This window comes from Heterodontus francisci, chromosome 9 (genome assembly GCF_036365525.1).
Source record: "Heterodontus francisci isolate sHetFra1 chromosome 9, sHetFra1.hap1, whole genome shotgun sequence".
Lineage (NCBI taxonomy): Eukaryota > Metazoa > Chordata > Chondrichthyes > Heterodontiformes > Heterodontidae > Heterodontus > Heterodontus francisci.
Window position 1 is genome coordinate 81,322,862 of NC_090379.1, and position 16,133 is coordinate 81,338,994.

At 39.4% G+C, this 16,133-nt stretch overlaps 1 protein-coding gene across 6 annotated transcripts in view; it reads right to left on the bottom strand.

The window, feature by feature from the left end:
* dph6 (diphthamine biosynthesis 6) overlaps window positions 1-16,133 on the bottom strand; it is a 391,285-nt gene that overhangs the window by 262,753 nt on the left and 112,399 nt on the right. For all 6 annotated transcript variants that reach the window (XR_010975725.1, XM_068039383.1, XM_068039384.1 and 3 more), the window contains 2 exons: window positions 8,014-8,087; window positions 2,047-2,165 (listed from right to left, as the gene is read on the bottom strand). Coding sequence is in view for 5 of the 6 variants with exons in the window: in XM_068039383.1 (XP_067895484.1) it covers window positions 2,047-2,165; window positions 8,014-8,087 (193 nt within the window). In the remaining variant the exon portion in view is untranslated. The remainder of the gene's footprint in view (window positions 1-2,046; window positions 2,166-8,013; window positions 8,088-16,133) is intronic.

The following is a 16,133-nucleotide window of genomic DNA, read 5'->3' on the forward strand; positions in this document are numbered from 1 at the left end:
CCTTTCTTTTCAATCTCACTTCCCTTGTGATTCGAACTTGATATGAGAGGTTCTGTTTTGGAATGGGCAGTAACTCAACTATTTTCACAATGGAACTCTGTGTACTACCAAAGCAATCTTCAGGAGATAGATGAACTGGTGGCACAACAGATTAGCCTGATGAAGTGGTGTGCCGTCGAAGGGTCGGATTCAACTGACACTCAAAATTGCCTTTGGCCAGACCTCGACTTCCACTATTTAAAGAGGCACCAAGCAGATGCTGGAGAGGAACATGAACTGATTTCATCATTCATAGGAACAATGGATACAAAGATAAGACCTGAGAGAAGGTCACTGCCCACTCTGCATCACAAATGGGCGAGTGATGCAAATGATGCCAACACAAAAATAGGATAAAGAATATCTATTTTCAAATCATTGAGGAAATAGACAAGTATTAAGGGATTTATAAATCAACTACTAGATGGGGCTTCATTAAGTAATAATGTCTGCTTCAGACCAGAGATTAATATAATGTTGTTACACCTGTGTGATGAAATGAAGTATTTTCAGAACTGCATCAACAGAGAAGTGGTAGTCCAATTCACATCTGCAATCTCTCTCTCTCTCATACTGAAGAGGTGTGAGACCTCCTCTTGGATTGTGCACTCCTCGAACTCCTGAACTTTTAACCTAAGTAGGGGAATATATTTAAGGGTAAAGATAAAGATGGTACTGTTGCTTTTAAAAACTTGGCACTCAGGAAAAAGAGCTCCTGCTTGCATATAAACAATTAAGTTTTACAGCTAATTCCTCTGTAATAATGTTTTTATTTTTACTGGTGTGAAATATAACTAACAGGGACCTAGAGCAATAAATTGACAAAAATAAAATAGCGAACATGTTTGAGGAAATGTCTTTCATGAGCCATCATTTGTAAGTCATGAAGCAGATTAGCCTTGAGGGACTGAATGGCCTTTTCTTGTTCCTATGATAGCTCAGGCACAAGTAAGGAATCAGAGCACAAAGTGGTACAATATCTTATTACAGGGCTGTCTTTTTAAATGCATAGACTAGACTGTATCATATGATACAGATCAACAGGTGATAACTACAGTTATGCAATGCTTTCTTTATTCAATGTGGTCATCACTTTGAGGTGAAATAGCAATAACATTCTGAATATTGTGACTGATGCAAATATGAGTATCACAAGGCCACTGTTTTCACTGAGACAATCGACTATTTATTCACAAAGCAGTGTATATACTAACACAGTAAAAGAATTAAATTAAACTAAGTACATGCTCCATACAATTCCCTACATTGCTTGTAATATATTTTCACTGCAATTGTAAAGTTGCTGACAATAACTTGGTACAATAGTTTAAGATAGACTTTGGGGAAAGGAGGCAATGCATATGATTCAGAGACTAGGAATGCACCGTGACTATTGTCAGGAATTGGGTTTTGTGGACAATGCTTTTTACACAGCATCAATCTTCATCCTGAAGCAAACTTAATACTGACTGACAGTGAACTATAAAATGAAGCAGCCTACAAGCTATTCACTTCAATGTGTAAAAAGGCAGTCTTTTCAATAAATGCAAACTAACATAAAAGGAGTGCAATGTGGTTTATTAAATACAACATGATCATATTTTTCTTTAAAGCCTCATTAATCTGTGCGGCAGACATATCGATTTCAAGCTACTTTCTGTTTACTATTTTTAAAGGAATGCAGACTAATAAAATTCTTCTCCTTCTGCTTCTTAAACTGTCTAATAACATGTGATATTGACAGGTTTGATTAAAGGCATTTAAAAGTAATTACCTACCTCTGGCAGTCATTTTCCAGCATCCTGCCTTTTCCTTATCTCTCCAAATTGTTTTGTGCTCAAATGTGTTCGCCTCTGGCAGATCTCTTTACAGTTTTATAAAAAAATGATTGATGATTTGAACTTTTTCTCTGATATTTGACAGCTGCTCATTTGCAGGTTGTGGTTATACAAAGAACTGGGATTATGTTGTGTTAATAGACTGCTCCCATGCAGCCTGGATACCTACCAAAAGCTGCGACTTTGATTATCATGGCTTGAACATTAGACAATATCATTTCTCTCAGCAAATCTTCCTGGTTTCGACGCCAGAGGTAAGCCAAAGGCTGGAGATTAAGCCGCCTGCACCTGTGAAGGAAAAAAAAAGGTGTTTAAACGGGATATATTTCAAAAGTACTGATACAATTTCAGGTATATCTTCAAACCCTGATCACTCATCACAGTCCAGGAATGGTTCAGGTGGTGTACATTATCCAGGAACTAAAATCAAATTGGCATTAAAAAGTCATGAGTTCATGATTTAAAAAATGAGTTAACAAAGAAACATTCAGGGACTGTCACATTCATTTCAATATTAAAATGAACTAATTTATTTCCTTGTCTGTAGGCAAACTTTCAAGAGAATTTTCAGAGATTGTGCAATTGAAATGGATTCAAGTGCATGGTGTGATGCTCAAATGTTCAAAGATAGGCCTCCTCCATAGTTCATCGCAAAACACATTTCTAATTTTGAGGATGCTACCAAGAATAGGTAGCTTCTTTTTAAAAGAAGGAAAACTGGAATGAGAGTCATCCTGGACCTCTCTTATGCATCTCCTGTTAACTGGTTACAGAGTGATACTGATATATTACATAGAATATTCTCTTTCTTTTCTTTTTCTTTTGGGCCTCCTTATCTCGAGAGACAATGGATACGCGCCTGGAGGTAGTCAGTGGTCTGTGAAGCAGCGCCTGGAGTGGCTATAAAGGCCAATTTTAGAGTGACAGGCTCTTCCACAGGTGCTGCAGTGAAATTTGTTTGTCGGGGCTGTTGCACAATTGGCTCTCCCCTTGCGCCTCTGTCTTTTTTCCTGCCAACTACTAAGTCTCTTCGACTCGCCACATTTTAGCCCCGTCTTTATGGCTGCCCGCCAGCTCTGGCGAACGCTGGCAACTGACTCCCACGACTTGTGATCAATGTCACAGGATTTCATGTCGCGTTTGCAGACGTCTTTATAGCGGAGACATGGACGGCCGGTGGGTCTGATACCAGTGGCGAGCTCGTTGTACAATGTGTCTTTGGGGATCCTGCCATCTTCCATGCGGCTCACATGGCCAAGCCATCTCAAGCGCCGTTGACTCATAGAATATACAGCACAGAAACAGGCCATTTGGCCCAACCAGTCCATGTTAATCCCAAGGCTCCTCTCATCCTTCCTCACCTAACTGGTGCAGTATAATCCTTTATTCACGTCTCCCTTAAATGTTTATCTAGCTTCCCTTAAATACATCTATACTACTCCCACTTGTCTCTGCATAAAGTTTCTTCTGCATTCCTTATTTGTTTTCTTGGTGACTATCTTATACTGATGGCCTTTAGTTTTACTCTTGCCCACAAGTGGAACCACTGTCTCTCTCTGTCTACTCTATCAAAATCTTTTATAATTTTAAAAACCTCGATTAGGTCACCCTTCAGCATTCTCTTTTCAACAGAAAAGAGACCCAGGCTGTTCATCCTTTCCTGATAAGCACTTATGCTATTATCTTTGCAACTCTTTATTGCATCCTCTCAGTGCCTCCAAATCATTTTTATAAAGTGGCAACCAGAATTGTACAAAGTGCTCCAAGTGTGGTCTAACCAAGGTTCAATAGTAGCTTATTACAACTTCTCTACTTTTCAATAATACCCCTTTAGAAATAAAGCTTGGTGCTTGGTTTGCTTCCTTTATGGTCTTATTAATCTGTGTTGCTAACATCAGGGATTTGTGTAATTGTACTCCCAGATCCCTTTGCTCCTCTACCCGATTTAGGTTCTTATTTTCCAGGTTGTATTTTTCTTACCAAAATGTAATACTTCACACTTATCTATGTTGATATTCCTTTGCCAATTATATGCCCTTTCTGCAAGTTTAATATCTTCTTGTAATGTGTTGCAGTCCCCCTCTTTGTTAAGTCTCCTTCCCAATTTGGTGTCGTCCGCAAATTTAGAAATTGTGTTTTTGATTCCAAAGTCTAATTCATTCATGTAAAATGTGATCAACAATAGTCCCAGCCCTGATCCTTGTGGGACCCCACTATCCAACTTTTGCCACTCTGAATAGCTACACTTTACCCCTACGCTGCTTTGTCCTGCAGCCAACTAGCTATCCATTCTGCTACTTGTGTCCTGACTCTGCATGCTTTGAGTTTATTCATTAGTCCATTATGTGGTACCTTGCCAAAGCCCTTTTGGAAACCTCGATATATTGCACCAAATGCATTACCCTGTCTGTTCTCTCTGTTATCTCCTCAAAGAATTCAATGAGGTTAGTCAAACAAGACTTTCCATTTTGAGATCCATGCTGACTATTCACTATTATACTTTTTGGTTTCTCGATGTTTTTCTATTTTCTCCTTTAGTCAGGATTCCATTATTTTTCGTACTACTGATGTTAAGCTGATTGTAAATTTTTGTAACAATGTCTGTTATCTCCTCCCTAGATTCTTTTAAAATGTGCAATGCAATCCATCCGGACAAAGGATCTTATCCACTTTGAGTTCCATTAGTTTATTTAATGTTTCTCCCTTTCATATTTTAAATGCGGTTATATCATTTCTAATCTCATCTTCTGATGTCATGTCCATTTGATCCATCTCCCTAATATAGAACTAACTAGAATCAGGTACCCGGCCAAATATTTCTAGTTTTGTAACATGTAATGGTATACAACATCGGAAGGGTGGCATCTGTAATTTAAAATGGATGAAAAGAATTCTATCATTCCCACTCCCCTTCTCTAATTGTTTTAAATCAGCAAACTTACAAAAGCATTAAAGTTGCACATTTTATAATCACATCAGGACACTTGGCATCACTGGTAACAAGTAACTTTTACTCACTTATTCGTGCAGTTTACCATTCCAACTCCAAAAAGCACACAAATGAAAACTCTTCCTGCCCAATAAAAGGAGCCAAATGCATGTATTCAATGAGCTACTCTTAGGCCAAATTTCTTTTCTGTATCGGTATTCACAGTGAATAAAAATCTAACTTGATAAAATAAATGCAATTTATCAGCAAGTGCAGCTGTTTAGTTTACTTGACTGTTGTAGTAGTTATTACTGGGATGCAGTGAAATGCTACCTTATGGGTAACTTGGTAGAAGAGATATAAGTGAATGAGGAAAAATTGTGATAATGTCCATTTTATGAAGCTTCAGAGCATCTGCATTTGCAGGATCTAAAGAACTTTCAACCTACAATATCAGTCCTATCTCAGTTACTCCATGCACTGAGTGCCAAGTAAGATTTTTTTTTAAATAACTCTTTTCCTCCACTCCCTTCCATGAACAATTTATACTCGAGGTTCAAATCAATGTACAACTGACTTTTATCCTAAACCTTTCTCTCCCATTCTGAAATAAAGTGTGTGGCAGAAAGTACTAATTCTTAAATCAGTATCTCAATAAAGACAAATACATTTATCTTCTAGCCACCAAGAGTCCTAATGCAGTGCAAACAGATCTGACCAGTAGAGGGCTAATACTTCTCTCATATAAAGCTTGTGTACATAAACTGCCTCCCCTAAATGAGATACCAATATAAAATAGACTATATTGGTGGTGTACCCTTCCTTTGATTAACACATTGTAGTTGTCATGCCCTAGAATTTGGAAATATTTATATAAAAAGGGGCTGAAACTCAAAATATTTCAAAATCCTGTTTTTCTTGTACTGAAACAAGCAAACCATTAATCACTGGAATATGCAATTTTGAAATTTGTTAGCAAAAAGGAAAATCTTACAGCCAATCCTAGAACAGCAGGTGTATCAACAATTCTCAAGCAGCTAGCAAGTCACTTAGTCGGCATAAATGTTGAAAAGTTTGTTGGTTACACTGTAGAGTTTGCAACTGTAGTAAAATCACTCAAGACCAATGGAGAGAATCTTATTTAATATCCAGTTGTTACAAGATCTCATCTATTTTGTAATCGAGCATTACAAGGACATTTTTGCTGGTGGAGGACTGGCCCAAACATGCAAAGGAGGATGCAAGTGTGGGAGTAGTAGAAGGACCTGGATAGAAGGAAGAAAAAAAATATATACAACTTGAAGAGCAAAGGCTAGGTATAAATATTATATATTGGGCTGGGGTGTAGGGTCAGTTAAACTGCTCTTCCAAAAAGGCGACATGGGCTTGATGGGCCGAATGGCCTCCTTCTGTGCCCTAACTATTCTATGATTACTGTAAAGTAGCAAAGTAAGATAGATATGTTGGTGAGCTTGAATTGCAAATGCATAAAATGCTGTAGTGACACAAAAGAATGCTGATAAATATGTAGCAAGCAAGGTAGCAGAGATTAAAATAGCAAATACAAGTTACAATATACATGCCATGATAGAAAGACAATATATTATAAGAAGCAATTCTCATGGGCCAAATCATAATGTCTGAATTCCACTGTTCTTATATTTAAATGCAAAACTGCCACACAATCAGAAGTCACAGAGTGGAGCAGGACTTGGACTCTCCCTGTCCCATATCAGTAACATATTGTTACTTTTTTGGGGAAAGTGCAGGAGTTTGTAAGACAGTAGGACAACAATATTCAAAATTTATGTCCTGTGAATTTGTCCACACACAGCTTGCAACCAATGCAAACATTGACAATGTAATGCGTACATGGATAGTTATGCTTATGTACCGGCAATGTGCTGTATTTTTGGCATCACTGGTAACAAGTAACTTTTACTCACTTATTCGTGCAGTTTACCATTCCAACTCCAAAAAGCACACAAATGAAAACTCTTCCTGCCCAATAAAAGGAGCCAAATGCATGTATTCAATGAGCTACTCTTAGGCCAAATTTCTTTTCTGTATCGGTATTCACAGTGAATAAAAATCTAACTTGATAAAATAAATGCAATTTATCAGCAAGTGCAGGCATTGATTTTTCCCAAAATTGAAATGCAGCATGAACCAGAACACCAATCAGACTTGAATCATCACAGATTTCAAGAAAAGGTAGCGATGTTCATGATGAACCATAGGGTCGGGCACTGACTGGTAACGAAATGGTAGCAGTGGCTCTGATTGAAGATGGACCATCTGACAGCAGGTTCAGAACATTGTGTGTCCCTTCTGCATTGTAGCGGATATAGATCATAGCTGGCCTGATCAGAAATAGAAGCAAAAATAGCAGCAGGATCATACAAAGGAGTCACTTGCCTCATTGCATGGTAAGATAAGTCCCCACCCCAATATGCATGGAAGAGTGGTAATGCAATGGACAGTGGAAATCTCAATTATACAGACGATCTCTTACGAATGTGCTGCTATGGAGGCTTTGCATCTTCCATTATTGCAAGGTGGAAGTCATGAGCAGCTTCATCACAATTGCAGAACAGTTACAGACAAACATGAGGAAGGGATGTCAAGATTCAGAGTTGTCTGCTGCCATGCTTAAACAAATCAGTGAGTACAGAATTTAACTTGTTCCCAGTTTTAACTGTTGCCCCCATCTGCACTTTGCCAATTCACATTCATGTTTCTGACACAATTTCTATAGCAGGTCAGGCATCTGTGGAGATGGCGCAACAGATTTAACATTTCAGGTCGATGAGCATCATCGATCTGAAACGTTAACACTGTTTCTCTCTCCACAGATGCTGCCTAACCTGCTGAGTATTTCCAGATTTTCTGTTTTTATTTCAGATTTCCAGCATCTGCAGTATTTTACTTTTGTATAATTTCTATCGCCATTTTTTGCCTGTAACTGTGAAAGAGTTGAAGATGTTGTGAATCAAGAATAAAAAAGCAACAATAAAAAAGAGACTGTTTTGCAGTTGGTTCCAAATTTTTATTCCAGTGGTTGCTGCAATACTACAGTTAACCAAGTCCCTAAATTACTACAGTTCTTTCTCATAATGAGCAGACCAAATTATGTTTTGTAAATTGAATAAATTCAATCCATTTACCCACTAAATTAAATAAGGTTTAACAAATTAATGTACTTACACATTTTCTACTCTGACCCGCTGGTAGTCAGAAAGAATGGCCCCAACTGAAACTGCCTCAACTTCTTTCTTTCCCTGCAAAACAAGATAAAGAAAATCACCAATGGAGCATTTTGCTTATAAAAAATCTTCCTGTCATCCAGCCTGAAATGAGTACAGTGCCACAGATAATTCAACAGCAATTGAAAACTGCCCAGTGATTTCAAGTACATCTATTTCTGTTTTGACTATGTCTCCGGGGCCACAGCACTGTACATATATAAAACTTTCCTACTCAGAACATATTGCTTCCATCTTTCAGGGCTGCTCTACAAATAATTTTGAGACAACTTAAATGGTCGTCCAGACAACAAGCTCTTTAGTCTTGGTGCCTGAGGACAACTGAAATTTACAATCATTTGTTCATCAGCATTGTTTAGTAAAATAAGTTAAATTATGTTTCAAAAGATTTTTTAAAAACAAAGTAAAATGTCAAAAGGGCAACTAAAGTTTGTTGGTTCTAAAGCACCTCATGAAATGAGTTGAAATGCTACAAAAGAATATCAGAGCTTTTAAATCTTAAGTTAACAACTGTGTTAATGGTTTTCCGCATGCTTTGAAGGAGGTTCAAACGTCCACATAGTAAAGGATTTCCCATCGTCCCAAGGGGAAATCACCTTGGAATATCAAAATATGCACCATTACACAGCCACATAAGAGAAGTAACTTCATTCTGAACACATGGTCTTAGTTCTTTGCTTACAGATAGTAGCACTGAAACCTTTACTCTTCCAAGAAGGTCAATCTAAACTAAAACAACTTCCAAGCTGTACTAAGTCAATATAAGAATGAAAGCACAGGCTGGATAGTTTTACAAGTGGAATAAGGAACACCACACCTGTTGGGCAATTTAACATCCAAGTCATTCATTCAACCTCTATGGTTTTATCTGTTCACATGTGAAAAATGCTTGCTATGAAGTGAAATGAAGAGACAATATAAACTAATTTCCTATTTCAGGAAATAGATTATTGATAGCTACTGCCATGGTAAGCTACAATGAAATCTAGGTAACTATCTTGTTTTGGGAGGTGACCACTAGACCTTTGGTCAAGTCCACATCTCAAAAATGAAACAAGCCATCTTAGCCCAAAGGCTCCACTCATGATGTTGGGTCTTATCACTGCTGAGGGGCATTATCACTACATTCTCCACATCAGTGATGTGCTGAGCAGAAATAACTTATTTTCCAATGCCACCAGTGCCAGATTTGAATGTCAGCAAGGAAGAACAGCTGAGATCACATATTTCATTGCGTTTTCTGTTCAGATATATACTTTTGAAAGAAAAACAGGGTCAATTGACTGTTCTGAGCTTTAGCCTTTTATCTATATATAAAGGAGCTATATGGAATAGACCACTTTCTGAGCTTGCACTTAGTGGGTGCTTTGTCTTGTTAACAACTTATTCTGTCTTTGCCTCAAGGACATCTCTTTCCAACACTACAATGTCTTCCCTAATCAATACTGCCACCCTGCCTCCTTTTTTTCCCTTCCCTATCTTTTCTGAACACTTTGTATCCTTGAATATTAAACACCCAGTTGTCACCATTTTTAAGCCACACTTCTATTATTGCCAATACATCATATTCCTACACAGCTATTTATGCTTGTAGCTCTCGATCTTATTGTTCTTCTTTTTTATCTGTCTTCTCAGTGCCTCATGTCTTCATGACTTCTCGAAGTACCCAAGAGTGTTTGACCGAAGTCAGCATGGATCCACTTGAGAGTCCTCCTCTTCACCACCAACTGCAAAGGTTTCCTTAAAAAAACTTATTCTTCATACCCTTTTTCAGGGTGGACCTAGGAGTTATATTGACAGGACTTAATTGTCCTGCAAAAGTTCTTCTTAACATAACAGGCCCAATGGTATGTCGAGTTCTTTGTTTAAGCCATGGGGTAAAAGCCCATCCTTAAGTTATCTTTCATCTTCTATGATATTGTATAGCCCTTGAATGTACATTCAGTCCTTGCATCATCATCAGAACTACTTCCCTTATCTCTTCCTGACCTGTTCCCCAAAGCTAGTTTCAAAACTCACTTATGGCATGCCATTTTTGACTTTCAAGCTTACTTTCAGTTAAGGGCCTCACAGTTCATTTTTGCCTTTTTGTTCACAATGGATATTCCAGTCTGTTATAATTCCTTATCAGACTATTAAGGATGATTCACTAAGGTAACTCTTATTCTATTTCCACACACTCATTAACTTTTGCATTCCAGCAAGCATCTTAAGTAGGCAAGGTTAATTTAAAATCCAAACAAAGCTTTGAAGTATGGTTACTGGTTTTAAGTATTTATGCAGTTACTCTCCCACTATTGCAGAGGATCATCTGATCATTCCCCTTTCCAGCCTGGGTACTACAACTTAAGAATAATCATTCCACTGGTTTGTTTCTAAAAAAACAAAACTTACAGAACTAACCTAATCCTTTACCTACTTCAAGCTGACCACTAAATATATGTTTATCCTAAGCATATTTTAACTTCTAAGACATTGTAGCATTCTTTAACAGGGTTTCCAAACTTGGAGCTGGATGATGTCATCAAGCTGACAAGCAGCCAATCACATTAAAGAATTCTCACAGACCAAAATGAGGAAATCAAAAGCACTAAAATTAAATCACTTTTTACAAATTTTACACAGAGCAAAATGAAGATTGGGAAATGCACATGGGTGAAGGCAGAAAGTGAAATATGAAAAAGCTTTAAAAAGAATTAAAAAATTTAGCTTAAAAAATCTAGCAATTAATCATAATGGAGATATTTAACAAATCACAGCATCGTTACAGCGCAGGAGGCCAGTCAATTATGTCCACACAGACCCCAAATGAGCATTTCACCTAGTGCCACTCCCTCGCCTTCTCCCTGTAACCCTGTACATTCTTCCTTTTCATAAACAGTCTAATTCCCTTTTGAATGCTTCAGTTGGACCTGCTTGAACCAGACTCTCAGGCAGTGAATTCCAGACCTTAACTACTCACGGCTTGATAAAGTTTTTCCTTATGTTGCTTTTGCTTCTTTTACCAATTACTTTAAATCTGTGCCCTCTAGTTCACGATCCTTTCACAAGTGGGAACAGTTTCTCCCTATTGTCATGCAGGCCCCCCACCAGCCAAGACTGAGGCACATTAATTTTGCCACGTGGACATTATATTTCAAACTGCTGCTGGGATGAAGAGAAGGCCCGTTACAAGGAATTGCAAAGCCCCTGGCCGGAAAGACATTTTTTCATATTAGCAGACAGTGTTGAACAAAGGAACTATCCCCTGCTCCCATACAATACACAGTACAGACCCGTTCAAACCAGTCATGTGATCACCCTGCTGGCCAACGTGGGGAGTTTTAAATTGTAGAGACAGGGTTTGAGCTGGAATCTGAGCTTGGGACACAGCGACACATCAGGGAGGGGGAGAGTTACCTGGACCTGTGTTTCAGGAGATTACCTTGAATTCGGCCAGTGGTCAGGGACAGGAGGGTGTGACTATGAGTGTGGCAGGTAGAGGGATCCAGGAGGTAGTTGCAGGAGCCTCAGCCCTTGTCCAAAAGATTCGAGATTCTTGCTCCCTGTGTGGACGAGAGCAGGGACTGTAGGGAGGATGAGCAAACTGATCATAGCACCGTGGTATAGGGAGCCATTCAAGTTGGGGGGAGAAAAGAGAAATGTAGTCGTAATAGGAGATAGTATAGTTAGGGACATAGACACTGTTCTCTGTGGCCAGGATCGCGAGTCCCAAAGGCTGTGGTGCCGACCTGGTGCCAGCGTTCAAGATATCTCATCTGGGCTGCAGAGGAACTTGGAGTGGAAGGGGAAAGATCCAGTTGTCGTGCTCCACGTAGGTACCAACGATATAGATAGAATGAGGATAGAGGTTCTGCTGAGGGAATATGAGCAGCTAGGGGCTAAATTAAAAAGCAGAACCAAAAAGGCAATAATCTCTGGATTACTACCTGAGCCACAAGCTAATTGGCGCAGGGTCAATAAGATTAAAGATTGGTGTGGGGAGAAATGGGTTCGAATTCATGGGACATCGGCACCAGTACCGAGGGAGCTGTTCCGATGGGACGGTCTCCACCTGAATCATGCTAGGACCAGAGTCCTGGCGAATCGCATAACTAGTGCTGTAGATGGGGCGTTAAACTTAGTAGTGGGACAGGGGGGGTGGGGGGAGGGTTCAGTTGCATGGAAAATTAGGAAGTCAAAGTTAAAGGAGAAAGTGGGAGTGCAGGTTAGTGATGAGGCTGATTGTTACCAGAAAATGGAAGGTAGGGACAGAACATGTGAACGTCATATTGCACCAAGGAATTGTATGAGAGTAGGGCAATTTGATAATAGAACAAACTTTTTAAAGGCTTTGCATCTGAATGCACGAAGCATTCGGAATAAAATTAATGAGTTAACTGCGCAAATAGAGACTAATGGGTATGATTTAGTAGCGATTACTGAGACATGGTTGCCGGGAAACCAGGTTTGGGAATTGAATATCCAAGGATACTCAGTATTTCGGACAGAAAAGGAGGTGGTGTAGTTTTGTTAGTAAAGGAAGAGATCAGTGCTGTAGTGAGAAATTATATAGGCACTGGAGATCAAGACGTAGAATCAGTCTGGGTAGAAATAAGGAATAGGAAGGGAAAGAAGTCCCTGGTGGGAGTAATCTATAGGTCCCCAAACAGTAGTTCCACAGTGGGGCATGGTATAAACCAGGAAATATTGGGGGCTTGTAAGAAAGGTACGGCAATAATCATGGGTGATTTTAACATGCATATAGACTGGATTAATCAAATTGGCAAGGGTAGCCTTGAGGGAGAGTTCATTGAATGTATTAGAGATTGTTTTTTGGAGCAATATGTTGTGGAACCAACCAGGGAGCAGGCTATTCGAGATTTGGTATCATATAATGAGGTGGGATTAATTAATGATCTCATAGTCAAGGATCCTCTTGGGAAGAGTCATCATAGCATGCTAGAATTTCAAATTCAGTTTGAGGGTGAGAAACTGGAGTCCCACCACTAGTGTTCTGGAGCTAAACAAAGATAATTACATAGGCATGAGGGCCGATTTGGCCCTAGTGTACTGGGCAGGAAGACTAAAAGGTAGGACAGTTGATGAGCAGTGGCAGATGTTTAAGATGTTCAATTCCTCCCAACTAAGATAGATTCCAGAGCAGAAGAAAGATTCTAAGAGGGGGAAAAAAGCATCCATGGTTAAGCAAGGACATTAAGGATAACATAAAGACAAAAACTAGGGCATACTATATTGCAAAGGCCAGTGGTAGCCTGGAAGATTGGGAAACCTTTAAAGATCAACAAAGGGTTACTAAAAAAGTAATAAAAAGAGCAAAGGTAAATTATGAAAGAAAACTAGTGCAAAATATAAAAACGGATAGCAAAAGCTTCTATAAGTATATAAAAGGGAAGAGAGTAGCTCAAGTGAATGTTGGTCCCTTGGAGGATGTGACTGGGGAGTTAATAGTGGGGAACACAGAAATGGCGGAGACACTATATCAGTATTTTGCCTCAGTTTTCACGGTGGAGGACACTTGTACCATCCCAATAGTAACAGTAATGCAGAGGTTATAGAAAGGGAGGAACTTAGAACAATCATCATCACTAGGGGAAAAGTACTGAGCAAACTATTGGGATTGAAGGCAGACAAGTCCCCAGGGCCTGATGGCCTACATCCTAGGGTCTTAAAGGAAGTGGCAGCAGAAATAGTGGATCCATTGGTTATAATATTCCAAAATTCCCTGGATGCAGGGAAGTTTCCAGTGGATTGGACAAAAACTAATATAATGCCCTTATTCAAAAAGGGAGGGAGGCAGAAAGTAGGAAACTATAGACCAGTTAGTTTAACATCTGTCGTTGGGAAATTGTTAGAATCCATTATTAAGGAAGTAATAACAGGACATTTAGAAAGTCAAAACGCAATCCATCAGAGTCAGCATGGTTTTATGAAGGGTAAATCGTGTTTGACTAATTTGCTAGAGTTCTTTGAAGATGTAACAAGTAAAGTGGATAATGGGGATCCTGTAGATGTAGTATATCTGGACTTCCAGAGGCATTTGATAAGGTGCCACACAAAAGGTTAATACACAAGGTAAGATCACATGGGGTTAGGGGCAATTTATTAGCTTGAATAGAGGATTGGCTAACCAACAGAAAACAGAGAGTCGGGATAAATGGGCCTTTTTCTGGTTGACAAGATGTAACTAGTGGGGTGCCACAGGGTTCAGTCCTCGGGCCCCAACTATTTACAATCTACATGAATGACTTGGATGCAGGGATAGAAGGTACTATAGCCAAATTTGCAGATGACACTAAAATAGGTGGGATAGTAAATTGCAATAAAGAAATAAATTTACAAATGTATATGGATTGGTTAAGTGAATGGGCCAAAATTTTGCAGATGGAGTTTAACGTGGATAAGTGTGAGGTTATCCATTTTGGTCGGAAGAATAGAAAGGCAAATTATCTAAATGGAGAGAAACTTCAGAGTGCTTCGGTATAGAGGGATCTGGGTGTCCTCGTGCATGAATAGCAGAAAACTAGTATGCAGGTGCAGCAGGTAATAAGGAAGGCAAGTGGAATTTTGGCATTTATTGCTAAAGGAATAGAGTATAAAAGTAGGGAACTGTTGCTGCAACTGTACAAGGCATTAGTGAGACCGCACCTGCAGCACTGCGTATAGTTCTGGTCCCCTTACTTGAGGAGGGATGTAGTTGCATTGGAGGCAGTTCAGAGGAGGTTCACTAGATTGATTCCAGAGATGAGGGGTTTGTCTTATGAAGAGAGATTGAGCAGTTTAAGCGTTTATTCTCTAGAGTTTAGAAGAATGAGAGGATATCTAATTGAGGTATATAAGATGATTAAGGGGATTGACAAAGTAGACGTAGAGAGGATGTTTCCTCTTGTGGGGCAATCTAGAACGAGAGGTCATAGTTTTAGGATAAGGGGTCGCAGATTTAAAACAGAGATGAGGAGAAATTACTTCTCTCAAAGGGTCGTGAGTCTGTGGAATTCACTACCCCAGAGTGCGGTGGATGCTGGGACATTGAGTAAATTTAAGGAGGAGATAGACAGATTTTTAATTAGTAATGGGTTGAAGGGTTATGGAGAATGGGCAGGAAAGTGGAGTTGAAGCCGAGATGAAATCAGCCATGATCGTATTGAATGGTGGAGCAGGCTCGAGGGACTGAATTGCCTACTCCTGCTCCTAGTTCTTATGTCCTTATGTCCTTAGAAGGCAGTTTTGCTCCTGGAAGAACATCTCTCTCCTGTCTGCTCCCATGTCTTTCTCACCAGCTTTGGAATCCATTGAAGACACATGAACCCCAGGAGAGAAAAGTCTCCTACAATGAACAAGGTTTAAGAGGAATACTGGGCCCCAACAAAAAGCAAAATCTACCTACAATCAAGGACTATACAGTGAGCTCGAAGACCTGTAACTAAAACTCTTCAGATATTACCTCAAACTTTTCCACTTTATTTCTTCTGCTCTTTTCTGTCTCTATCTGCATGTGCGTATCGCGTATGCATGCTGGCGTGGGAGCATCGTGTATCCGGAGGCGTCAACCGAATTAGAGTTTAAGTTTAATAAAATTTCACCTTTCTTCTTTAAACCTAAGAAAGCCTGTTTGTGCTCATTTCTTTACCTTATAATTGGAAAGCGGTGAACAAGGATTCACCAATGGAGAGCTAAAAACAGTGTGTTTCAAAAAAAAAACCCTGTTACAGTAAGACCAGATAAAGGCTGAAAGGGACCCCTAGACCTCTTTCTCACCAGGTCGTAACACTATCTACTCTGTCGAGATCCCTCATGATTTTGAATACCTCTAGCAAATCTCCTCTCAGCCTTCTCTTCTCCAAGGAAAACAGTCCCAACTTCTCCAATCTATCTTCATAACTGAAATTCCTCATCTCTGGAACAACTCTCGTGAATCTTTTCTGCACCCTCTCTAATGCCTTCATATCCATCCAAAAGCACGACACGCAGAACTGGACACAATACTCCAGCTAAGGCTGAACAAGTCTTATACAAGTTCAACATAGCCTCCTTGCTCTTGTACTCTATGCCCCTATTAAT